General features: G+C 39.8%; 1 protein-coding gene across 2 annotated transcripts in view; it reads left to right on the top strand.

Moving 5' to 3' along the window:
• The window catches only part of HDAC9 (histone deacetylase 9), a 452,900-nt gene that overhangs the window by 165,027 nt on the left and 260,335 nt on the right, over positions 1–27,538 (top strand). Inside the window, exon 2 of one of the 2 annotated variants that reach the window (XM_009326083.1) lies at positions 2,017–2,079. In XM_009326083.1, coding sequence (XP_009324358.1) covers positions 2,017–2,079 — 63 coding nt within the window. Of the gene's footprint in view, positions 1–1,509; positions 2,080–27,538 lie in introns of those variants that run through there. The other variant, XM_009326084.1, reaches the window with a different exon arrangement.

Genomic DNA, 27,538 nt, shown 5'->3' with positions numbered 1-27,538 from the left:
TAACACAATTGTGAGAAGTTTTAAAAAAAAAAAAAATACTGCCTTTGGCTACGATCTATTGCGTTAGCTGAAGAGCACGCAGATGATCCTTCTCCAAAAGGCAGAACCAAGCCTCAAGTACTGGGCAGATTCTTGAGTCTTCACTAGCAAAAGGTGCTGGAGATAGTTGAGAATTTGGTGGATTTCTAGAAAGCTCCGAGACAAGCTCTGTATTGGCTTCTTGATTACAGTGAGGAATCACGTCCTTGTGGCCATTGTTGCTCCCCCAGAGCAGTGACATGGAAGGGGACTCGTAATTTTGGTAGGTGAGTGGTCAGGCTGCTGTATCATATATGTAGGTAGTGACAGGTTTTGGTCACCTGTGTAACAAGTGCTATAAGGCAGAGCAGGACGCAGAGAAGTGAAGTACCATCTGTAACAGTGAAATGAAACTTATCTACGTGTAGGTATATTAATCAGCAAACAAGATACGCAACTTTTGAAACATCATTATGAAAAATAAACTTCACGTAGCATGTGTGAAACCTGCCAAGACACAAAGGAGCATGGTGCTGTTGTCTGATACGCCGTCAAACGCTGCTCTTCTGAAAGCACAGTCTCTTGTAAAACTGAGAAAGACGCCGTGCAAATTGCCTAATGCTTCTAAAAATAAGTGTGCGCTCCTCAGCCCCTCTCCGAATTTTAGCAAGTCAACCAAAGAGTGCATAGTCGGTAACCGTGTCTAACACGCTGTGCCACAACTGGTGACTTACTACAAGAATTATATCAAGCGTGCTAAATACGGAAAGGCTGCTTATAACTGCACACACAAAACCCGGTCCCTCATTAACATCTGCCCCCACCTTCTGCTCCCCCCCAGCCCTGTTAGCTTCAGAAATTGCCTCTCCCGAGGTGGCTGCAGGTCCTGCAGGGAGCAGGCAGCAGCCCGGCTCCCCCGCCAAAGCCGACTGCGGCGTAGCCAGAGAAACGGGCAGCAAAAATAGAACAGCAGGATGACTGCGCGTGGGCGAGGCAGAAACCACATTGCCAGCAAAACCTCCCGGCGTTATTTTAGGACCGATACATCGGCCGTGGCGTTTTGCTCACTGTTCGCAAAATACTCCCCGGGGGAGGGCAAGGAGGGAGAGGGGTGCGAGTCCCGGGCGAGGAGCGTTTCTGTCCCACTCCCTGCTTGCCTTCCTCCCTCCCTGGCTTCTCCCCACTGAAACAGGCTGGGCAGGGGAAGGGGTTAATCGCGCTCGAGGCCGAGCGGCGGAGGGAGGACAGCCGGCAGTTTGAAAGACAGAGACTGGACAGCTGTGTTTGCTGTGGTATTTTTAAACGCATTAATGCAGGCTCCAATCACCCGGCCATGCTTGACCTATTTTTGGCTCAGGCCGGCCATTGTTCTATTTCTGCCACCGCTGGGCCACGCGGGTGTCGATTCAAATGCAAATGAGTTATCGCTGCTGCTCCCGCCAACTTTGCCCAGCCGCCCGGCCGGGGGAGAGCCAGGCAGGGAGAGGAGAGGGGCGCAGGGACAGCAACGCTGGTCCGGGCTGGGGTAATTCCGACTAAACCCTCAGGGGCTCCCGGTCCCTGGAAAGGTGGCTTATTCGGTTTGATGGTTTGTAAGAGGCTGTGTTTCCCCCCCGCCCTGACAGAAAGACAGCCTGAAGCGCAGAGATATTTCTTCATTTCTTCTTCCACCTGCCGTTGGCTGCCCGAACGCAACTGCTCAAACTCGGCGGCGCACAGCCCCCCGCGCGCTCACGGCTCCCCTCCAGCAGGCGGGGGCTGCCGAGAGTGGATTTGGGGTTTTCTCTCTCTCCCGATAGATACTTGTGCAAACGCTTAAACATTGCTAATTGCCGAAGCGTATTATCTTACAACCCTCGCTGGAGGAGGTAGGACCGCAGAGGGTCGTGCCCGACGCCCCTGTGCAAGTGCAGTGATGAATCTCTCGTGTAGCTGAAGTGCAGACTGGTTGGAATATGCTGCAGACAATTTACGAGAGTGAATCGTGTTTTTCCTCAGATGGGGTTTCTGGACGTGAACAGCTCTTGGCTCAGCAAAGAATGCACAGTATGATCAGCTCAGGTAAGAGACAACTCCGTACCTCGGACTTCAGTGGCTGACCGGGAAAATACAGCCTAGCACGACAAGAAAACACCCCTCCTTTAAAGAAGTGACTTTATTTTTGTGGGCTTTATGTAAGTTGTTGTTAAATAATTATCTCTACGATAGTATGTTAGATAGCAGCTGCTGCTTTTGTGGGGAGTTTGTCTCCTTCAGTCTGCTGCTTTCCAGATAGAGCAAAATGCTCACAGCCAAAATCTAGTTTGGGATTCCTTGTTTGGTTTGTTGCGTGGTTGCAAAATGGGGCTCGTGGTAGAGGCTTATTCACAGAGAGAGGCTTCCTCAGACAGCCCTTGTCAGGAGGCTGCAGTTACAGCCCCTCATAGGCAATTCCAGTCATATGTCTATTGTAAACAGGATTTGGTCTTTCTGCGAGTTTCCTTTTCTCCAGTTTGCGTACAAAGGGAGTTTAATACTAATCCCTTTCTCTTTTCATTACAGTGTTACTTTAAAATGTCTTCAATATGCATGGCTTATTTTCTTACTTTAAAAATATTTGGGAACCTGGCAATGGTAGTCATATGTAGTGACTCACTGAGATGTAAATCGGATGTGTTTTTTAATGAAGGTATTTCAAAGCTGCTCTGAAAGAACGCTGGACGTTTCCTCATGTATTTGAAGCTACCCTTATATTTTCTAGTTTCTTTGCTAGCTGTGTTTGAGACCTGCAAATGATGTACTGAGGATGAATTAAGTTGGAAGAATTGTTGCCATTCAGGTAACATGTCAATTTAGACAGGCTAAAAAAGTCAAAATTTCAGGTTACTCGTGCGCATTCTCTCCTAAACTCTGTGAATTCCAGTTATGTTTTTATTGGGCAGAAACTCTGTCTTTTGAGGCATGATGTTATCTGTTTTATATCTTTTTAATCCTAGGTTTCTGACTTTGTTTTTCATAAAGTTGGCTTTATAGAGGAGCTATATGTAGAATGCAGGGTGAATTGTTTACATGTACTTTGGTCTTAGTTTACCCTTTTTCTTTTTCTTTTTCTTTTTCTTTTTCTTTTTCTTTTTCTTTTTCTTTTTTTTCTCTTTCTCTTTTTCCTTTCCCTTTCCCTTTCCCTTTTCCCTTTTCCCTTTTCCTTTTCCTTTTCCTTTTCCTTTTCCTTTTCCTTTTCCTTTTCCTTTTCTTTCACAAAACTTGGCAGTGCTTCTCAGTTTTAAGATTAATTATGTGTGTAGACCACAGCTCTCTTCACGTATTTCCTGTTTTGGTACACCTGTTGAGCCCATGTTTGTTTGTTCATTGTTTGTTTGTTTTAAAAAACTGTTTCTTTTCCTGCTTTATAGAAAAAGAACTTAAAGTTTTACTTGAGTTTCTTTCTTACATACAATTTTAGAGCAGACTTCTAGTTTCAGGTATGAAAATAAATTGTGAGAGATTGTGTCAAATGGCAATATCTTTCCTGTTAGAAAAGACTTAGATGTCTTAACCTCTTGATTAGTGTTTTTTCAATATAGAAAGCCAAGACTACCTCATAATGATTATAGACTGAAGGAGGAAACGAGAGCCTGAAAAGCTGTTATGTGCAGGTTAAAATAATGAGAATACCTAAGGGGAGTGGAGACTTCCAACTGGTAATGTTTAAGATTGGCAATTTTTCTGTTCCTTTATCAAGCTGCTGGGTTCACTTGTTTCTTTTTGGATCTCTCAAAGAATTTACTATTTCTCTAACTTCTTAGAAGATATGTTGATCACCGATTACAGTTCCTTTGTCAAAGACAGAAATCAGGTGAAAGACTTGTTTACAAATATGAACAACCAAGCTGTAGCAAAGACAGTGGGTAAAAGCGGAAGTTTCTCTTAAAGTGTTACAGTTCTGCAAAGCCATCTACAGTGTCGACATCTTGTTCAAGAATTAATGCTTTTCTTTGGTTTTACTGAACAGCTCAGCAGGTGTCCAGTGCTTTTGTATTGGTCAAAGAGATAAGACTGACTGCTTCCCCTCCCTCCTGTTGTTTTTTTTAATACTGTATCAAGTTGAAGTTAGCTGTACACAAGTGAAAATCTGTTTTTTAGCTCACTATGTTACCTTGTAACTGCCAACTAATGTTGCTTGAGTAATAGCAATTTTCTCATTTGAAACACAAGAAAGGGAGGTAATTTTCTGTAAGTTTATAGCTCTGCTTTTCTTCACTGGAGACAAAAATATCATGTAACAGTTGATTTTTTATCTGATATTACATTAGTCCCATATAACATATACAATTTCTCCTGTAGTACCAAGTAGAATAGAGGGGGGGTTTAGACTTTAAAAAACTCAACAACTTATTCATGAACATTATCCAGGTAAAAGATGTTTAAATATATATTCTGTAGAACACAAAATATTCCTCAGTGTTTCTGTTGGCCTTTAAAATACACAACTAGACTGCAAGTAGTTGACATTGTACATAGTCTGCAGTTTAATTCATGTCACATGAAACCGCAAATCGGCAGTGCTGCTGTCGATTACCTTCAGTTCCCTCGAGTTCAGGGTCTTGCAGGATCAGGCCTGGTAACTTTTCAGGTATTGTCTCTCTTTATGCTGCATACAGGGGAGAAAGAAATAGCCAGGGTGTGACGATGTGCTCTAGTATTTGGAGTAGCTAGAATCAGTCATTTGAATTTTGCTTATCGCAGTGTCCTTACTTTAAAGTTATCTTCACTTACCTGTATGCGACTTTTGCTCAGGTTAAAAAGTTGCACATATTTAAGAAAAGAGCAGATCCCTGAACATTTACACTTTGCACCCTTGATATTCTTGAAGTCTTTGAAGCAAGCACAACTTAAACACTCAATGGATTTTTAGGTTTGCTAGTTTCCACATGCAACGGGCATGTATTATGCAACTCTGATTTTAAACTGGGCTGGAGCCATCCCCAAAGAGGACAGATTCAATGGCCCATGGATACGTATTTGCAAAGCAAACTGTCTAAGGAATTTCTGACAATAGCAGGCATAGGAAGTACTTCTGTCATGTGAAGCAGTTCTCCTGGTATTCCCTCAATTACTGCTTTGCCTGTCTGTATCCATCCCTGCTTGTAAATCATACTATGAATGAGATGATCTGGATAGGTACCAATCAAAAGTCTAATTATGAATGGAGCAATCTAGATCGGCACTGACTCAAGAAGCTGTGTAATTTGCAGACACCTACACCTTACTGCAGAGAGCAGTTTCAGCTGTCTTGAGAAGACTGAACTAGCTTCTCCCATATGGTACTGTTGCTCTAAAATGCAGCAGTAAGTGCTATGCATCTTTCTTTAAGAAAATGATGCTGATGTATTCTTATTTGATACCATAATTATTTTAGTTTCATGATTTAAAAAATAGATCTGGAGTCTAAAGCCTCTTATTTAGCTGGAATTACTATTTAACTATGCCATTGCTTTTATTTTACCAAAAAAGTCTCAATTTCCATGTGTGTGCAATGCCACAGTAGACCCTAGCATTCAGCTGGCCTCTTATCTTACCACAACACGAGTAATAAACTATAAGTCCTTGAAAAAAAAACATTTGGTCCAGCACAGTCCATGGCAAGAATGCTCATTAAAATGTAGTCCATAAATAACTAATGCAGGGCTACATTACTCAAATAGGTGTCGGTTGTGTGAAGGAGAAGAAAGAACCTACCCAGCCATGGCATCTGTAGATGTGGGACTTCAAGAAGTAATGCCGAGTTCATTAACTTCTGGTGATTTAACATACTGTGCTGTTTTTCCAAAGGGTAAGGTTGCTACGTTTGCTTCACTGGCCGTATTTTGACATACAGCCTTGCACTGGCCTGCCTAAATCCCACCTTGGCTTTTATTGGATAAGGCATCCTCTGCTTCCTGCCCAAAGCTGTTGTGTTGAAAAATCAAGAGTTCAAGGAGATCTTGAGCTTAAAGCCTTGGCTCGTCACCAAGTCAGGTGACCTGAGCAAGTTACGCAATCCTGCTTACATCAGCAAACCCTTCTGTGAAATAGAAGATGATACCTGTCAGGCTCAGGAATCTATACAGCAAAACTATTCTAAAGAGAAGATAATGATTCAGAATGATTAATTTGATTGACTTCATCTATCTACAGGCTTGCAAAACACCTGCAATTTCACAAATGTAGTAAGTGAATGTAGTCACAGTATTTTATTCTCTGCACCAGTCAGGGAATTCAAGCTGTGTCACTTCAATATAAATGACAGAATCAATGCTACAGGCATCATGTTGTACATGGGTTGACAGGTCCTCATGAGCTATCTTCCCCCAGTAAACCCCGATGTATAAAATTTATCTCATATGTTGTATCTATCGTGTGGCTGCATGACCATGTATACATGTTTGTACACATGCATTGATATTGCCTCCAGGGAAAATTCTTTGGTATTTGCTCTCCCCTTTTTTCTGGCCAAACAAAACCTTCACCTGCTCAACTGTTCCTGTGGAGAGATTGCAGAAAGCAAATTCAGTTAAAGGTTTGCTCTGATATTCATGAAAAACTTGACATATTTGCATATCTGAATCAGGTAACGTAAAGTTCTTACAGATTCAAAATGTTGCATATGTGGTATCTCAGGCAATAACTCTTCAGAGAGAGCGAGAATAGATATGCTGAGCTTTTACTTTGTGATTCTCTTCAGAGTAATGAAAAAAATTGAGTGTGAAAATTCAGTTCAGGGAAGTTCTGGGTAACAGCTGGAGAGGCTTTTTCAATGCCTGTCGTAAAGGCTAAGTAGAAAAAAATCTAGTGCTTCATAGTAGTAGCTGAAGTATTTGAATTAATTGTTACAAAAGAGTAAGGCCTTAGCCTTAACAATTAATACAATGAGAAGAGGCAAGCAACACAGACCTGCAAGTCTTATGTAGTTAAAATCTCACTGATTTTGAGTAGAGGCTCTGCCCAGTAATGTATGCTGGACAAGACACTGGTTATGAATTCAGTTGAACAAAAATGTGGTAAAATGAAACAAAGCTGCTTTTTCTATTTTATGTTATTGAGAAGACATTGACTACAGACCAATGTTGACAACTTCATGTGTCCTCTAATGCTGTAACGTTGCTTTTTCTTTCTTTTTTTTTAAGTCCCAGCTTCTGGAGCCATGTGATTACCTGACATTCTTACTTTGTATTAGGAGATATATCTATAGGTTGTGGGAAAAGCCTGGAATAAGAATTTCAAAGTACAAGATTGACAAGAATAGTGAGCTACAAAAGCTGGAAAGTAATAAAAAAAGAATGCAGAACATAATTTCAAAACCTCTTTGAGTGTCTTTCCTGATACCATTAAACACTGCATTTAATACAGAGGTTCACTAGTACTGGCACTAGGACACTATCTCACCTGTCTTTGGTGTGTTGAGCTAACTCACTTTATTGGAAAAGAGCTTTTTAGTTCAGCCGTTTATTATTTCAGCTGTTCAGCTTTGTAACACCTATTGGTTTGCACTGCACTCAAACGCACACAGTTTCAGCCAGAGTCTTCCCTCCTGTAAAACTATGTACAGAATGCATTAGTTCATTAAGGTTTGCATTGGATACGAGGAACACTTGTAATTCTTCCTGCTACCAGAGCTTTAATCAGACCTCTGTTTCTGTACCGGCTGCCCATCCCTTCTTCTGCACAGTCTTTACAGAGAAAGCAAAAGCTGTGGGAAAGCAGAATAGATAGGTAGCCTGCAAACGTATGTGTATATATACATAATTTCAGGTTTTGGTATAGGTGATAGGGAAGGTTTCAGGTGTCGTTGCATTTTAACCGTTCCCAGCTACTGTTGTGGGTGGGTTTTTTATATGGTGGGTACAATCCAAAATATTATAGAAAAACTAATTGGCAGATGTTATTGTTAAACACGTGAAAATCTGAAATGCCCTGTTCTGTGGATCTCTTTAACAGGCTGACTCCTCTGGGTCAGTTATTCTTAGGCTAGATATTTTCATCTTATGGCATTACAGGTCTAAGATTAGCCTGTTAGGCGTTATCATGCCATCTGAGTTACCTCCTAATATAACTGTACACCGGAATGATTATTTATAGACAGAGCATTCTGTCATTTTTGCTTTATTTCTGGTAGTTTAAATAAAGAAGAGCAACATTCAAGAAAAACCACAGATTCCTTCCTGCTGCCAAAACAACATGATAACTGCCTGCTGAGGGGCAGGGATATTGTTTAAAATGTGTGCTTGCAGCAGATGCAAACATCCTCTATATCTCTCCCACTTCTACTAAAACGAGGTACCTCAGGGTACCACTGCTCCTGTCTCTTCTGGAGGAGGGAGAGCGGTGCCAGATCGATGCACCGAACGACGGAGAAGATGGGGTTGTGGTTGCTGATGAGAACAAGGATATCCAGGTGCTATTTTTAGGGGCTGGCACCATCAAGCTCCATGTTCAGTGTGAACATGTCACATATGCACACAGTTCCTCCAAAATGGACCCCTCCAGTTTTGTTACATAAAAGTGATGTCTGCTGTTCAGTTAGCCTTCTAGGTGCTTTTCACAGACATAACAGGAAGCTTCAGCAAATGAACACATTTTTAGCAAACCATTCTTTATGGCTGCTTCACAAACATTTCTGCCCGCTAGAAAAACTTGAATCCTAAAGCAGAGTTGTCACTCAAAAACACAGTGAGGCACGTGCTCTCCTAAGGAGGTTCACTGGGATCTTTGTGCTTGCATGTGTTTAACTAGGAGCAAGCTTTCAGTGACAGTTTAGTAAAGTGGCAGATCTTCAGCTGGGTGTCGGTGCAGCCTCTGACCGTAGTTGTTGCTCAGGAAGCTGGCAGTTTACAAAATAGTGAAATATTAATGGATTATAATCATCTAATGAACTCCATCTTTCTTTTTTACCTTTCTCCTCTAAATAAATGGCATCTTTCTGTCTTTATGCACATTCTGGGTATAATCAGGGGGCACCTGATTTGTTCTACTTTAAAATGTTGCCGGTGTAAAAAGGCTTGCAAAATCAGTGGAAGCCTTTGCATGGTTGAATGATACGGTGCTGGTTTCACTCTGCCATTATATAATAAGCAGCTCGTTTCCTTTTGTCAGGCTGGCAGTTCTGTGCATGACTGTAAAGGTACTTTGGCATTTAGTATAATCTGAGCATAGCCAACACATCTGTTTTATTTGTTTTGTGTCTCCCGGTTGTAAACTCCTTCCGGCTTGTGGAGTATACAAACACAACAAGAGCTCCAAAAATTCAAGCCCTGTGTGGACGAACATGCTTGAAATGCAGGATACTTTATTCCAATGATAACACGTTCCTTCTGGTAATGACACTGAGTATCATCAAAGGGAGACAAGAGAAGGAACGGAATGAATTCTTTGAAAATGCCAAATACATAAATCATGTTTTTACAATCAAAGACTATTGTTCTCTTTCATGATCCCTGTGGTTGAAGGTATGCATGCCACAGGGAGGAACCGCAGCTATTCAATTTCAGTGCAGTCTGGAATGGAATAATGAGGAAGCTTAATGTTAATTTAATAATTTCCCCCAATTGTTCTGTTCTTAATCCAAGTTTCCTTTTTCTTTCTTGGTGCCCAAGGCCACCACCTTGTTGGTGTTGCACAGTAACGGTATGAGAGGGAGTAGGGAAAACAGACTGTTAGTGCCTAATCTTACATAGAGACTCTTTTTGGTGTTTGCTACTCCTGTTTAAGTTTAGCAAAATGTTAGTGATGGCCTTTTATTTACCTGTTCACAACTCCTTTTCTTGCAGAGACAGTAAGTTCTTAGTTCTCTTCATCCACTTGTTTGATCTCTAGATCAACACCCCTATTGAAAAACATTTATTTTTCCTAAGGCTTGTGAAGTCTTTTTCCTCTGGATACAAAAGAAGTAAAACTCCTGGACTGTTCAAGTTTTTGACACTCTAATTTGAGTCTGACCTTGAGGTTTTAAAATTAATGAAAGAATACACATATTACAATATCACCAAGAAACAAAATACCTAGATTTTTTGAGATTTCATGCTGGCATGAATAGTGATGGAATTAGTATGGGGCACAGAATGGTGTAAGAAATAGCAAAAGGAAAATCATCAGTGTGAGTCTTCATATTAACATATCTACTTTTACATGTAGATACATATTGTTAAAGGACTACATAGAAATTACTTAGATGCCTCAAAATGCTTATCATAAAAATCCTTGCACAGCAGCTGCTGGAATCTAGTGGGACCTAAATTCAGGAGAGCACTTTACCTCGGGAGTCCAGTAGATGCTCACCAGCCTGTGTCGTGCATATGCTCAAAACTGTTCCAGGCTCCAAAGACAGATCCAGTCATTCCCACGCACACGTCAGAAAGTTGGCATCCTTTTATTTGCTGTCACTGTTTTTCTTACAGATCTGTTTCAGAAGAAGAAGAAAGTTTTACTCTATTGTTTCTTTTAAGAATTGGCAATAGTTATCATACAAGGAATTCCATAGGAAATAATGTCTTACTTAGGTTTCTTCAAGCAGTATGAAGTAAGGACTGGCAGAAGGAAAAGAGGTTTGAAGAAAACATGCAAGAGTGTTATAAATGGAGTAGTAGTGCAGAGATGAGCTATACAAGCACTTCATATGTTAAAATGCTGTTGTGAGGGAGGGTGAGGAAGGCAATGAAGATGCAAGAGAACTATGTAGGAGGTGGAAACCAGGGGAGTTTGAAGTACACGTCTAACTGTCCATTAATAGAGGAAAAATATAGGTGAAAACAGTTATGAAAACAATCAACTTCAACTGAGATGAGAGAAGTTTCTGTCAAAAAACCCTCCAGAGCCATAGTGAAGAATACATGGGAAAGTGGGAATATTTTAGAATCAACAAAAGTTGTAAAAAACAACTCGGGACTGTATTACTTGCGTAGTCACACAGTAGGCTAGTATTCAGGGATTTCCCTTGCCATTGTACAGACTATTTTTCTATTTTTTTGCCTGAGAATGAGTAATTTGTTTGGCAGAGGGAGAGGTGTAGGACACTGAGTCTATTTATGGAGACGCTACAAATTCTGCTGCATTTCAACATCCCTAACTCCCCCCGCCATGTAGCTCAGCTTTCCTAGAGAAACTGCAGAGCAATCTCACCAAAGATTTGCAATAAATTCCCGTTGCTTTGCCACTTGCACCATCTCTATCTTGCCTTTTCTGCTTGGCCTAGTAGGCAGTTTTCTGAGCTCTGTGCTTATTTTCTGGGTTGGTTTTTTTTCCTCTCGTGCCAATGCATGCAGGGTGATAATGGGGCAGCTGGAGAACTTACAGGGAAAGAAGGGAAATTACAAATGACAACATCAAAGGGCTATAGGCAAAGGAATAAGAAGGAATGCTAATGCAGCTGAGTTAAGTAATGGTGATGCTATGGATGATTAAGGATGCTAATGCTGACATGGCTATTTTGTTCAGAAAATAAATGGTTAGAAATGGGAATATTTAGAAAAAATTGCCCTTGGGCTAAAATTCTCAACCTCGTCTAAGAGTGAATGCCTCTCTCTGGTCACTGGTCATGCATATATACTTGTCACTGGTATGCATATACAATTACAGAAGATGTATACACATAGACTTATCACCAACCTTACTCCGTCCTCCCTCACTGGGGACATTTTGGTATGGCTATATTAAAACTTGACAAAAATTTTAGGAACGCTGGGTTTCACAAGTTAGTTCAGGTGAGCTCGGATGAGTGCCTAAGGCAAAGTGATTTTCCTCCTCCTGCAGGCTTAGCAGCCCACAGGAGGTGGACGCGCATCCCGTAAACCTCCCTGTCTGTCTGCCATTCTTCATCTGCAGATGCCCAGAGGTCTGCAGCAGCACACGTTTATTCCTGAAGACCTCAGGAACTCATTCTTAAGGACCTGTTTTTGTTATTCCCTCTAGGGAATACTATTGCTAGGTCTATTCTGGTAGTGACTAGGAGCTCCAGGTGCAGGGCAGGTTATAAAGCATTTAGCAGCCAAATAGGCTTTAGTGTTCTCCTATAGATTCAGAAAGAAGGGAGTGAGTGCAGAAATCTGGACTATCACTTTCTTCATTTTCCTCTTTCTCCCTTTTCTTAATTTTTTGTTATCTGTGAATACTATGTATTTGGTTATATAGATGTAAGGTCTTAGTACACAGCTGTAGAGATGGCAGCTGGCGTTGCTGGGAAGGGAGAGCAGCGGTCCCATCCTCTCCCTGGTCCTGGGCTCTCATTCCTCCGCTGAACAGTCACATCCCTTGTATCGACACAGGTATTCATGTGTCCGCTGGGACTGATGGGGTGAACAACTGACCCCAGTTAAAATGTGCCCTCCAGCTCCCTGTGCTGCTGCAGGTGTGTGCTGCAGTGCGGGGCAGAAGGGAGTCGTCCTCGGAGTCGGAGGGGCCACGAGCGGGGAAGGGAGGCACAACAGTTTCTCTCTACTTAGCTACGGCATACAGTGGCCCCAAACACATGTCAAACTGCTGCTTGGGAAATCTTCCGTGTCCAGAGAATACAGCCCTCGCTCCTCTCAACATTTGAAGGGCAGAGCCTAAAATTTCACACCCAATTAGAACCTTGTTAAAATCCAGTTAACTACATAGCACTTTACCATTAAGTAAAATTTATGTTAATACTGTCCCTATGAAGCTGTCAATAATTACCTTTCATCATCCATAGGGCACATTTCACCTGTTAGTACGAAAGTAAAATGCCCTACCAATCTACTTTGTTTCGTATTAAGTAGAAAACGATATCTGTGTCAGCTTCAGCAACCTGCACCAAAATTGAACATACTGGAAGTAGTAGCCATCGGCACCCCCAAACTGTATCAGCTCTGGTGTGGTGCCACATGAAGAGTCTACTCCAGGAAAGCCTTTGTGGCTCTTGCATGCAATTTCTGCTTCTTTCTTTTTTTAATCCTCTCTTTGTGGAGAAAATATTTTGCCAGACATTCTCCCACTGTAATCCCTCCTATCCTCCTTTATTTATGTAACCTAAGAAGCTCCGGTACGCCCTTATCCTTTCTAGACAACCTGGGAATAAGTAGAATTCAAGTTATAGGAGGAAGATTTTCCTTTGTGTGATGCTGTTCCCTGGTTGCTACTTAGGGAAGCATTTGATACTAGTACCTATGTAAACCAGAACCCTAAAATAACTCTAACTGCTGCTGACATGCTAGCAAACGCAGGTCAAAAGGACCATATAGTTGTCGCAGTTCTTGCAGTTTATTTCTTACCGAGTACAGTTTCAAGTTGAAGGCACAGTTTGACTCTAATGGCTGGCACTGGACTGTGCTGAGCCTGGCGACACAAAGTGCAGACGTTTTTTGGATCAGAACCCTTCCAAATGACCATGCTCTCCACAGTAGCACCCCAAGTAGAAGATGCAAGATCTGAAAGAAAAGAAGTTTTCATTGCTGTTCCTTTGCTGTGAAAGTCTGTACGTCTGAACTGGGGACAGCCACAGACAGTGTCCCCAGTGGGACAGAATGGAAAACCAGAAGCATTAGTTAGTAACACTTATATAGGAAATAACGTGTTGTGTCCAGCTGTCAGGACTTGGTATTTAACTACTTGTCCAAAACCTCAGTTGAGAGAAGAAAACTCAGCTTTCTCCTTAGATAACATGTTCAGATGTTTGAACTTCATGATTATGAATGCAATTATAAAGTCTACCCGGAAGACAGTAGTTGCTTTCTGCAAAAGGGAAAGGCTGTGTAGATTAATCTTACACTTCAGCACTAAATCTACTTTGTTGTTATATAACCCTTGCTTGCACGCCCCAGAAGGCCTGTAGTTATGCAAATAATTCTCATTTATAATATGGTTTTCCTATTCCAATATAGATGGATGGATGCTTGGATGGATATAAACAGTATGTGTTCCATGCCAAAAAAGCATAGTAGTGCAAATGAAAATCAGACTCTTTCTACTTATGGAAGTCTTTCCAAGCTCTTAATCATCTTAAATCCAATTAGCCTTCTTCTGTTTCTGGCATGGCTCCCTTTGAGATAGGATAACCGAACTGGAATATTCCTGATGACAAAGCCTCGTTGATGAATATGAAAACTTACTTTTATCCTGCTTTCTGTACTTCCTGTTTTCATCTTTGAATCTTACTCTGCATTGACCACGTCTTGTCACTGAGCTGTCTGCAATGACAGCCATCTGTTTTTAAGGTTATATTAAGGTTAATGAAGCACAGTATGGTATATTCCACTCATTGCTCCCAATAGAAATTACCGTGCACGTACAAAGAATGAGTGAACTCTTCTATTTTGTTTCCCAATCACAAAGCTTTATGAGGACCTCTGGCATTCCTCAGAGCCTTCCATGAAGTATCCTGAAGAGATTTGTTTCATCTGTAGTTTTAACCCAATCAATCTTTTTTCCATTATTTTCCTTCCGGACCTCTATTAAAATAGCAATTACTGTTGTCACACTGCACTATCAACCTTTTCTTAAATTCAAAAAGAATATTTATTTCCCTTCTGCTTTTTATCTTTAAAACTGTTTCTGATCAGCAATAAAGTTCTTGTAACTTCACATAAAGGCCAGAACAGGACACAAACTCCTGTGAGACACCTTGTGAAGGACATTTGGCAAGTCTAGATAAGTCTTTGGACCAGATCCTTAACTGGTACCAAGTGTCACAGCCTCACTGAAACCCAGACCTTTTTTTAGTCACCATTTTGTTAACCCTTGGAAAGAATTTATTATGCCTTTGTGTCTCAAAATATGCATGCAATTATAATTCAAAGCTCATAACTGCATCTGACGAAGTCAGTTTACATCAAACTTGATTTGTTCCCTAAATGTCTGTGAGATTAAAACAGGTCAAATTTAAACAAAAATTGGCTCGGCTGTGGCTGTTAATGGAGGATATAGTTTCTGAGAGAACATACGGGGAAAGACTATCCCTTTCACTTTCTTCTTTTAAAATTACATACATGGCTCTCATTTGGCTAAAATAAATTTTGCTAAATCTTTCGTAAGATTAATCTGTAGCTCAGACAAAACATTAGAAATTTTAAATTCAAAACAACTTGTTTTAAAAATATCAGGAGATTAAAGCAATGACAGTAGTTTATGCAATTCAACCTTGACTAGTGTGTTCACAATTATAACGGTATAAGCAGATCATATTTAAAATTAACAAAGTATTTTTGCTTCACCACTCATTTGCAATACTGTCTGTAGTTGTGGTCCAAAGAGTTTAAAATGAAAAGAAAATATAAAGATAACAAATCTGATATAAATACTAGAGGATAAAACATATGAAGAGGGATTAAGGGAGCTATATTTATAGTCTATAACAGAGAGAGCTCAAGGGACATGGGCACAGGCTATAAATAACTTCAAGGTAACAATATAAATGAAGGAAGGGAATTATTTGTTCTCAAAAGATGGTGAAGCATGGAATAATAGCCTGAAGCAAAGAAAAGAAAAGTTTAGGTTAGATGTTAGAACTTTTTTCTAGCAATAAGAGCTGTGGAAAGCAGAGGCATAAATAACTAAGGCAGGAGGCTGAAGCAGTACCTAAAACACCAACTGCAGCTATTTGGCTACAGATTAAAATGACTTGTAGATGGAGTTGTGTTACAAAATTCACAGGGCTAGACTTAGTGACACAAACATTTTTTTAATTTTCTTACCTGTTATATTTTATAATGCCCACATTTTCATGGTATGCATTTCCCATGAAGACTACATAGATACAACATTCCTTCCAAGATTATTGTGCAGCTTTAACCAGATTAAGGGTAAAAAATAACATTATTAATCAATTATAGCCTCATTTAGTTGTGGGATTATAAGGTCGTATTATTTTAATCAAAGTAGTGGAGTCTCCTGCTATTTTATAGCAGGAGACTTTGTTCTGGTGAGAAGGAGGAAGTCGTCCATTCTCATCAGTTCCCAGATGAGATGCTGGCTTTTGAACACCATGACTTTAGGTTGCTGATAAGCAAAATAGCTTGTGCGAATCGTACGTGGTGATGTCAGAACACTGGCCCTTTGCTGCGTACTGCTGACTTCACTAGAATTACATGACTTATGTAGGTTTGTTGCTGGCCTGCTTCAAAGTGAACCCTGATACGGCCATGACAGAAGGAAAAGGGGGGAGAAAGGGCACAAACCCCAGAATGATTTGGAGTGTTGTAACCATCCCATTGCCCCCAGCTGTAGACGTCTCAAAACAATATGGTTCTAGTCTAGGTCATCACTTGTACATGTTTTGCTTTGTTCCTCCTTTAGTTCAGTGTGTCTGGGGGGCTTCCTAATGCTGGAAATTTTATTTTGCCATTAAAAGTTTTTAGACAGGATGCTTTTACTGTAACCCATCTAAGAAAGGTCATCTCACACCGTGCCATCGAGAACAACAGAGAAGGTTTGAAAGACCAGAGAAGTTTCAAAGTGGTGTCGAATATGTTTGAGTGTGTGTGTGAGAGAGGGAGAAAAGGTGAAAAACTGCACAGATGCATTTGGACCTTTACAAATGACATACCACTTGATCATTCAGCGGATGTATGACTGTTCCAGTACTCACGGGCTTTTTATATGTCATAAAAGCAATACAACAAAATATTGCAATATGACAGTACAGGTGTGGTGATATGAAATTAATATGACAACTGTTTTTGTCTTTTCTTGTCTAAAGTGTAATCCGTTAGGCAATAATAGTTTTGAGGGACTTACGACTTTAGTTGTTACATGTGATATCCATCGTAAATATTGAGTTAACATTGATCAAATCACGTAGTAGTGTTTGGCTTGCGTAGCTTCAAGAAGTATGTGTATTTGTACAAGAAGAAGAATATAATTTCTGCTCATTTCTGCCCCAGATTTCATGCTCAGTAGCCTTATATGCTTGAGCTGTTAGCGGCATCAGACATCTCCACTGCTGTTAAATCAGGCAGGGTCTGCTCTTGAATTAGAGGCTTTTGGGCACACCTGAACCTGAGATTTTACCCAGTAGTGGATTGGATCCACTGTATAATAGCTCAGAACACGGGCCTTTAATCTCTCAGCCATTTAGTTAGTACTTAGCTCTTTTCCCTGTCTTTCCTCTATATCTCTTAGCTGTTAATTTTCTCAGCTTTCAGAAATCTCTGTCTTAATAAGATAGTTGATAATATTATTTCATGTGGATAATAGAGAAAAAATGAAAATCCTGTAAGGTGGAGGGCAGCAGTGGTAGGAATTTGATTTTACACTCACCACCTCTTTTTGTCACCCTTTCTTGGCCGCACTGAAGACCATGTTTCCTCTTCGGCCAGGTGGCAACACTGGAAGAGTATCTTCTTCTCACTCAATGACAACCCTTTGAAATATGGAGTGCTCCACATGCCAGGTGGCTCTGGTGGTACGGTGCTGTTAGGTAGGATTTGAACGGTGCTGGTCCTTCTGGATTTGAAACAAGTTTTTAAGAGAGTTCTGGTCGTAGCCTTGGAAATCAGCAGTAACTGCCTGTTGTCTCTCTCTGCGGAGCAGGCACCGGCTACCTCCTGGAGTAATTTGCCTCGTTTCACTCCACGGTCTTCAGATCTTACTTGTTGGTCTCCAAATACTGACAATTTTCTGGGTACTGATAATTTCACTCACATGAAACAAATGCGCTTTGGGAAAGCTCCAGCCTTTAAGAGTTTAGACTGCTAGGAAATGAGAGATCTGGTTTAATTTATGAAAACTCTAGTATAGAGCTGTATGTTTGCAGCCTGTGTAGAGTGTAGTATTTCTTAATTTTTCTTTCTTCACAGGGCTTGCCATGATCTTTTCCTCTGTCACCTGTGCATCTGTTTTGCTCTAAGCTGGGAAGGTTGTATCTCATGTGCCATAAAAGGTGTTTCTCATGGGTTTCTTTTTGGGATGACACATACAGTATACAGCAGAGCTTGCTCATGCCTCTTCTTGGACTTCCCTGAATTGTGCTGCTTTACACTGGCAGAAAAACTCAAGGGTGTTGGGACATCATAGTAGCTACACAGTGGTCCTTGTACACACAAATGTACTGTTCCTATCACGGAGGAAATAAGGTGAAAGTGTTTATAATCTGTCTGGCTTGGGATTCTTCGGCCTGAAGGAGGTCTTACATGTGTATGAATTGTTTGTGTTAGTTATAAGGCCCCTATGCATTAGGGCATGCTGAAAATCAGAATTGACTAAATTTAATTAAGAAAAAACACCTGTTAATTTCCCAAGATGATTAAGATGGCACTTGCATGTTTACTATGACTTTTTAGATCAAAGAATAAAAAAAACAATCTGCAGCCCATCAGGTTTCCAATGAGTGAAAATAGCACTAAGGTGAAAAGTCTAGTTATTTGGCATGCATCGTGGCACATTTCAGTATTTAATGTTTGTTATATTTTGAATGATCTGTCCATAAATATTTTAATATATTTTTCTGCCAAGAGGCATCTGTCTTATACTGTAAAAGTCCTTATCACTTTATTTATTTCACCTTCTTGACTGACAGTATCCTTGTTTCATATTGACCTTTTCTAAAGTTAAAGAAGAGCGAGTCAACTTTTTTCTTATTTTTTATTTCTATTGGCATTTTCCCTTTGTTCTTTCTCAATTCATACAAAGCTATGGATTTAATTATAACACCTTTAGAATGCTTGGACTCTCCCTTGGTGTGGTGAAACCTGTCCTTGTGAGGGGAGAAATCACTAAATAAGAAAATCCAAAGACTTTAGAAAATAATTTATAGTTTGAAAAAAAAAAAATTGCATTTTGTCTATGCAGATTTTAGAATTCATTCAAATTACTTGGATAATTTGTTATCATGAAATAGGAACAGCTCTCAGTTACATTCTTGCAGTGTTTCTTAGGGCATGTTTGCTTACTTGATAAAATGTATGGAAAAAAACTGTCCAGTAGGTGGGTGCCAGTTCCTGTCACTTCATGTTGTGACTTTGTCTCCTAAATAATGCAAAATGTTGATCAGTTATTCACAGTGATATGAATAGATATCCAACTTGTCCAAAATCTAAAAATGTATTGCTGTTCCAAAATCAATGATCTGAAGTTATGTCTGATGCCAGCTAGTAAAGTTTGGGATTAAATTGCCATTTTCTTTCAATCACTTGTCTTTGTGTATGGAAAAATATTCGGAAGAAGTTACCCTCTGATTTGAAATTTCATTTGCTTGTACTTAAGCCAAAAGCAAATGTTGTGCAGGTGTGAAGGCTTACATACTTTTACGAACTTGAAAAGGAAAATATGAAATTAAGTATTATTCTTACTTATTGTTGAAAGAACAAAATCACGCGCTGATGCTTTTCAGTCTTTCAGGAAATATTTTATCTTTAGAATGGAGGCCCCAGGGCCTCTGCTGTGCACAGTTGAGCCTGAAGCCTCTGCAAAACTATATATTCTTATGCATATCTTCTGGCACCTGTGCCTACACTGCTGTTGTTGTTGCTTGAGAAGTGAGAAAATTATATCGGCGGTTAGGCTATGCTGAGCTCCCTGCTGCTGAAGCTACTTTGCTGTAAGAAAGCAGAGAAGTAAATGAAAGCTATTGTCCCTGTTTTATTACTGCACTGTGATCACGCCATTGGTAAAAGCCCCAGCACATGTACAGAGGTCATTGTGGGGAAAGGGCCATAGTTTATTCAGTTTTCTAAGTCTGGAATTAAATTATCAATAAATAAAGTTGCAAATAAAATAATGTGTTGCGCCTATTTAGCACTGTACGGACTTTATCCTGCAAGCTGTTGAATATTCTGGTTCTGATCCAAGAAAGGAAGAGCCCTATGTTTAAAGTTCTGTTGTTTAGAGACCTGTAAATTCTTCATCAATCTGAAATGGTGTGTATTATACCTGGACCTCACTCCATAAATCTATTACACAGAAAACCTTTTGTTGACAGATTCTGAGAACGTCAGGTCAAGAAAAAGTTCCTTATGTTTAAAGAGTTAGGTGACATTAAAAGACGGTATAATCATGTTTTAATGATAACTTTCTAAGAATGATTACAATTGCTATGGTAAAATGATGAAGTCCTACACTTTGTGCTGTCATAATAAATGTCACCAGATCTTTGACTCAGCAGATTGAGAAGTTTTATGTGGTCATAAGTATTCAAGACTTCAAATTAATAAGGACTTTTTCCAGTGGCATTGCTAACTTGGTTGGATGTTTGTCGTCATCTTAAACTTGATTGCAGCCTTTGAAAGTGCTTTTTAAAAATGATGGTCCTTAAAGCAGAGGCAAATGTTTTGAGGAAGTACATTTGGTAGGAAGGGAAATGAATTTTTGGTTTCATGCCTACAAAGAACTTTGTGAAATTATTTGAGTGTTTAGGAAACAACAGGATTCACAAGTTTATATGAGGCCTTACCTTGGATAGACTAATTGTCAGTTACCTGGAATTGTATTACCCGAGCTCTTCAACGGGCAAGGGAAAATGCATTTTAGGATAGCAAGGTGGAATGATTCTCAAGTCCCATAGGTTATATGTTAACTTTTATTTTTAGCCATCTGTTAACAGGAAAGAACTGGTAAGTCTTTTCTGTCATTGCCAGTAACTGTTTCATTCTTACCGTTCAACTTATCCATGTATTGGTTTTTCTTGTCTTTTAAAGCCATATTTTTGTACCAGATTAGAACAGAATTGTCAGTGTAGCAGTGGTCAAAAATGATGAGGCTTACTTGTAAACAAGTTTATCTTTGAGATTTTCAGACTAATGTGATGTGCTACTAACATTTACGGTTTAGAAGGAAGTGACACTAAATATTTGTGAGGCTTGTGAAGGTGCCTTTCAGCTGTCTGCTAAAATGCGGCTGCTTTTTTTTCCCCCCATTATTTTTGGCCAAAACATTTCAACCGTTTTTGAGAAAGGAGCTAGACAAAAATTAACTATTCTGTCCGTGAAAAATTCCATCAGTCTGCCTTATTCTAGAGCCAGAAACTCTGGTGCTTTCTGTGCTTTAGATCAGGAACCTTGCATGTGATATTTGTGGCTGAAAGGCGACTTTTCACTTTCTCTGTGCAAATCTATTTTTGTTGGCTGAATTTAAATTGCAAATCAAGTTTTACTATTGTGCTGCTGATAAAATGTCAAGGTATTATGTCTTCAATTAGCATGTTGCAGTCTTCTCCTTTTTAGCAGTTTTGTTATTCAAGGCAGGGCAGCTGAAAGCAGCCCTGGCCTAATTACAGGTGCCTGAATTGAAGGCGGGAGCCTGTTGTATCCTCAACTGTCTTGCAGACCCCTCCACTTCCATCACCAAGCACGGTAGGGAGTAGACTTCGATGAAAGGCCAGTTGGAAACTGGACGCATAAGGGAGAGAAGGGGAAAAAAGAAAACTGCATGGGGAGGGAACCAACTGGTTTGCCAAGGAGACGGGGTCTGGTTGAGGACTACTGAGAAGCTGGGGCATGGTGGGAAGGATGGGACTGGGTGAACGATAGGAGCCAGGAGTAGCTGGGATGGAAGCGACAAAGAATGAATGGAGAACCTGAGAAGGGACGAAAGTGCAAGAAGCCAGTAGGAATAGGAACTGTGTAATCACATGTTCTTCCTATAGGACTTCTGCCTTCTCTATGTCTAGAGTGGATGAAAGATGAAAATGGTTCTATAACTTAATTGTTCCATTCCTGGCTGCAGGCATTATTAACTTCACCTCGTTTGTACCCTACTCAGTATGCAAAATTTATTAATTTCTTCATGAGCTTACCTTTTGCAACTTTCCTAAATATTAATATATTCACAGAACACCTTTCGTGAAATGTGGGAGGTTGTTGTTGCTGTGTTATGGATGGGAACTAAAGCACAAAGCACTTAAAATACCAACATACCAAATATCTATGAATTCATGGTGCCCTTATTAAACAGATAAGGGCTTGAGGTTTCAGCATGCTTACTTTATATAGTACTGTTATTTAAAGGCAGAGTTTGGGGGCTTAATATTACAGTCTGAATAGAGTTCTATTGACATAGTCAGTTAATATAAAAAATGCTTAATTCATCTTATTCATCTTTAAAAAGCCAAACATTTTTGTGAGGCAAAAGATGATTTATCTTTATCCAGGGTGAAGTGAGCTTCACTACAGGCAAGGATTAATTAACTGAGACTTCTGCCCTGCTTCGTGAAAATGTTATATATGACTTCTCAGAGTCATAACATTTTCTTCCAACATATCATTGGTTTGAATTTTGCTAAAGCCTGTTTAGGTAAGAATTGCTGAGAGTGACTGACTGATACAAAATAAGTGCATAATATAATATTTCTAAGGAATGCTGTTGGTTCTTGTGAACTATCTTTAGTGGTTCTTCTTTGTTTCCAGTGGCTTTTCTACAACACGCAAGCCGTTTTTTTGCTGACTTACTGTTATGTTTTCAGAAAAGTCCTGGAAAAAAATAGTATCCCTCTTCATTCATTAGCATGTTTTCCATTGTTTTAGATTAATTTGGGGTATATTATCAAAATTTCTATGGATATTTTACCTTTGAATCCATAATTAGCTGGCAATAGCAATAAAAACACCTAAGAAGTGTTCTTCAAGCTTATGAAGATCGCAAAATTGGGAACTCAGGGTATGTCAGAATTAAGCTACTTGTGCAGGTGATTATAAATCATACACGTGTTCTAGGGAACACCTAGAGATGCAGTTTGGGGAACCCTTTGCACTTTGATTACAATGACTTTGAAAATACATAATGATCAGAGGCTTATTCCAAACCTGCTACCTCAGGATAACAAAAGCTGTCCTTTCCGGTGTTTTTGGGGTGACCACTGCATCTCTGAGGTTTTCTACAAGAACCCTGGAATTACATAATTCCAGTCTCTCAGTGGCACTTCTTGGTGGCTTCTTAAGTTAGGACAAGAAGGAAAAGCAGCAACTTAAGTATATATCTTGCCAGCTGACTCCAATAACCGCCTGGACAGAGCTGTAATGAACAGGGTAATGCTGAGGTGGGATGGATGAGGAAGGGAGGAAAGGAGGGGGGAGGAAGCTGTAATGTTTCTCCTGGGAGTCTTTGGCGAAAACTTCCAAACAGTCATGAGGAGATGATTTACTGTCAGCCTCTCTCCAATTAATCAGCTTGGTTTTCAATGTAAGCCTGATTGTGTTCGTAACTGTACGCGGTTCATGTTGCTCATAGTCAGGAAAACTGAGAAACAGTCGTTCACTGTATGTGCAGTTCTGACAGGTAGGAGAATTTTTTTCTTCTTTAGTAAATTAATTGGCAGTTGTCTGCATTATAAAGATGTAGATACGGTTTGTACTTCTTAGTTAGAATCCCTAATTAATGGAAGTTGGACCCTCTTGAGATCTTGCTCTGATGCTCTGCAGTCACTTTTACAGCGAGGCAGAGTGGAGGAACTCGGAGTGCTTCAGTGCTCCTCCTGAACACGCCAAGCTGACACCTCACCGTGCATCTCTCCCTGAGCACTGTGGCAAGATGAGGCTTTCTCGCAGCCAAAACACTGGGTACATTCAGTCTTGCACCTATAAATGTTAATGTGTTAAGGAGGGGTAAGGATAAAGAGAGGTGCATCCTGATTTTGCTTAGCTGTTTCTTTTTAAATACTTGTGCTCTGTCTCCTTAGTTTCTGTCTAGGAAGCAGAACTGACCAATTTCTCACTGCCTTCAGCAATTATCTTCTCATGCAGAACATCGAAGCATTGGGCTTACACATGACTTACCTAGAGCCAGGAATATACCCGTTTGAATGGGCTTGAGTGAGTGGAAACTCAGGGAAGAGTTTCTTATTGGCAATGCTCGGGTCAGGGATGACAAACCCATTTGCTTTACAGCCACAGTTTCTCTGTTGTGGTCACTGTTCAGAGCTGCTTTGCTTTCTAAATTAAAATGAACCATGCAGTGAAGTTACCAGATTAAATTCACCTCTCTAAATTCTCTGCTCACCTACTAAAAGCATTAACCAAATGTAGTGAAAATAAGGCCTCTGATTAACCAAGTATATAGTTTGCTGATATGTGAAAGAGCCTCGGCTCGCTCTTTGCGCTTGCTCGTCCTTAAAATGTTTGCATTGACACAGGGATTCCTGTAACGGGAGTGACATAAGAATGGCTATTCCAGATAACAAGCCTGGAGTCAATATAATATGTAAGTCTACATCTACCTTAAGCGCACAAATAAGCAATTCTGCAGTCCGTATACTAAAGTATCTTCCTGACACTTGGACTGTCTTTTGCAGGATATCTCGTAGCCTTACATAAGTCAGCTTCATTTATGGAGCATGCTACTCTTTTAAAGTAAAGCTATCATACTGATACAGACCCTTTTCGTAAGCTAGAGTTGAAATCATTCATGACTTGGGGAATACATTCATACCTTTATACCCCATCTCATTAGATTTAATACTTTCAGTTTTGTAAGTCCCTGATTTTTGTAGTTTTAAAGGAAGTATTTCAAATGTCAGCACCAATTTGAATTCGTGACGTGAACTACAGTCACAATTCCTTATGATACCTACAGCTTCTGAGCTGCAAAGGAAGGGCAAGTGATATGGGGAGAAGGAAGCTCTGTTTTGTTCTTTCCCTCCCTTTCACATTCAGGTAACTCCCACTAGGGACATAATCTAGTTATGAGTTTATAAAGCTTTAGGAATATGCAACTACTTATTAATAGTAATAATAACAACAATATTAATAACCACAATAGTAATAGTGATAAAAATAATAATAAATTTGGACTATGTTGCTTCTCCCAGTGGTAATAAGCCACAGGTATGAAAGCTAGGTAGAAACACAGGAGAAAAGCATGGGTGGATTCTCACTGCGAAGAGCAGTATTTTATTCCCAGAGCAGCAAGCAGGTTTTTTGTTAGCATCAGCTCCTTTTTGTGTACTTCTTGGTACACAGTGCAGAATGGAAGGGGAGCATGAAAGACATTAAAGGAAAATAGATAAGACAAGAGTTAGGAGATAGGTTTCATTAGTGGGGAAAAATAAGAAAGGGGGATTGGAGAGAAAGGAACAGTGCAGAAAGTAACGTGGTGTCGGTGGAGGTAACTGGTTAATACTGTGAGCAACCTCAAGCTCTTTTGAGGAGGATGAGAAGACATTAAAGAAAAACAGGAATGATATTCTATTGAGTTACAAACAGCAAACTGGCAAAAAAGAGTTAATTAAGTTATATCCTGGCAACAGAAAGTCAAATGTGAGATGACATTTTAGCTGTGAGGCCCACTTTAGGCTGTTGAAAAGTAGTGGAGTACTAACCATGTTCTATTTTTTCCACAGCCTCAAGAAAACCTCATGGCTGCAGTGTCGCTGCTAATTTGCTTTAACATTTCATCACACATTAGTTTTCTAAAGTTCATTGTATGTCTTCTCAAAGCTTTAGTTAGATGTTTTTTACATTTTAAAGGTAGATGGTTGTGAAGGATGATTGCACCTTCTTTATACTATTATTATAACAGCTTACATCATGATTAAGTGTCTTAGCAGAATTAGGAGTAAATAGTCTGCCTCCGTAGAATTAATTCCATAATTTACTGGAATTTTACTGAAACAAATGCCACTAACAAAGCTGAAGAGCTAAATGGAAACACATGCTCTGAGCTTGCTGTTAGGTAGTTTGAGGGCCTAGCTCTGCTGTTACGTTAGCTCTTCTCTTTCATTTGGGTACAGGATTGTTTTCCTTATTCATTTAAAAATGAATGAGAGAGAGAAGGAAGTGGCCATACTGAGCCTATATGTTTCTACAAGGGTAGCTTATAAACAGATTATCAAAACAAACATTTGTTGTTTGTTTTGATACAGCTCTTCATTCCATGAATATAGAGCTATCTGATAGTAGTCAGCATGATACATCTCGTAGAGAACTTGAATTTAATACCGGTGTTAGGCTTTATGTAAGAAGATAGCCTATAAAACTGCAGCCCTCCTTTGCTGTGTCAACATGTCTGGAGCTCAGAATAAAATTGAGTTTCCTGCTTTAGCTGTAGCTTGGTCTTAAAATAACCTGAAGAAATTATAGTTCTGATTACAGAGAAAGTGAAGGACTTAGAACATTCTCCTAATAAAGCCATGGGATGACACAAGGCTTAGTCATCTGTAGTCTGTCTGCAACGGGCATTTTAGAGAGGGAAACAAGCCTTTGAAATTGGATAATTTGATTTGCAATCAGGCCTAATTATTTTAAGAACACAGAAAACCTTTGTTTTTGGCAAAAATAATCGTCTGGAATCCAATTAGAGGAGAACAAGCCATTTTAAATATAATGGATGCCACAGAATCCATAGGAAAACTGATGTCTTGGGGGAGAGAGCTATGTTTGAAATGGACTCCACCTCTCATTTTTCTTATTGCCATTTCTGAAATAAACAATTGTGCTCAAAGGACACATCACCCTAAAGGATAAATAAAATGCTTGTGACTGAAAGTACATTCAAAACCAATCCATGATAGACAGTAATTTAAAAGTCCTAGGGAAGTCTTGCTATCATCTTCTGAGTATTATGTAACTTTACAGTGGCAGAAAACACTTCAGGAAAGTAAATAACACTAGAAGAAAACATAGCCATCCTCATAAAAAATGCAGATTTGAGAGCACCACTAGTGAACTGAAAAACAATGTATAATTTGGAATTAAGCCAGTTTAGGGTAGTTATTAAAGGTCCTGCAGCTCTTCTCTGGGGTTTCTTTTTGCATGCCATTATTTTGGCAAATCTTTATAAATTACTACTGATATTTAAAGGCTTTGTTGTTTAGCATATTGAGCTTATAGATAAGTGTATGTAATATGGAGAAGCAAGCCAATGAACTGGTCAATTGATACTATTCTTATAGATTCACCATGGGAGAAAGGCAGTGCTACTTTGTGCCTATATAAGAATCAGAGAGTATCCAGTGCGAGCCTAAAGGTTTGTTGCCTATGTAGTTTTGCTGGAGGGGGGCCAAAGGCATACTGTATTATTTACACAGTGAATAAGCGTTCCTCATTTGCTCCACTAAATGTGGATAATTATCCCTCATTTTAGGTTTTTCTGTATAAATGACACAGATGTCCAGACAACATATTTATAATTTCACCCCATCTGTGCTAATTTTTCTGTAAATGTCCTTTTAGTGCAGTAATCATCCTGTTTTATCAACATTATCCACAGTGTTGAACAACATGCAAAGATGTGACTGATATTCAGCCCTCATTAAAACAAAACAAACCCACCCCCACCCCACCCTGGTGTCATGGCACAGTTGGAAATTTTCTGGAGTGTCTTGGTTGGCTTTGCTTTGGTGGGTTTCTGGGGCCAAATTCCCTCAGCCCAAGACATTCAAGGCTGATACTGTGGTGCCAGAGGGCAACAGTCAACAAATACCCCCAGCTTGCGTTCAAGGCGTTATGCAGCTATGTGTATCTGGTTATCCGGAAAGAAAGAACTCACTGAAATGTATATGTATTTCTTCTGAAATTAAGGGCTTTGCTTTAGAGCCCTTAATTAGAGCCCCCTCCTCTGCACATTGCTGGGTAGAGTGAGAGCTGACTAGAGACTTATTTTTCTTAAGTCCTTAAACTGGGACCCAACT

The sequence above is a fragment of the Pygoscelis adeliae genome, unplaced genomic scaffold, assembly GCF_000699105.1.
Source record: "Pygoscelis adeliae isolate BGI_AS28 unplaced genomic scaffold, ASM69910v1 Scaffold15, whole genome shotgun sequence".
Taxonomy (NCBI): domain Eukaryota; kingdom Metazoa; phylum Chordata; class Aves; order Sphenisciformes; family Spheniscidae; genus Pygoscelis; species Pygoscelis adeliae.
The sequence above is the reverse complement of the archived record's forward strand: the minus strand, read 5'-3'. Positions and strand labels throughout refer to the sequence as shown.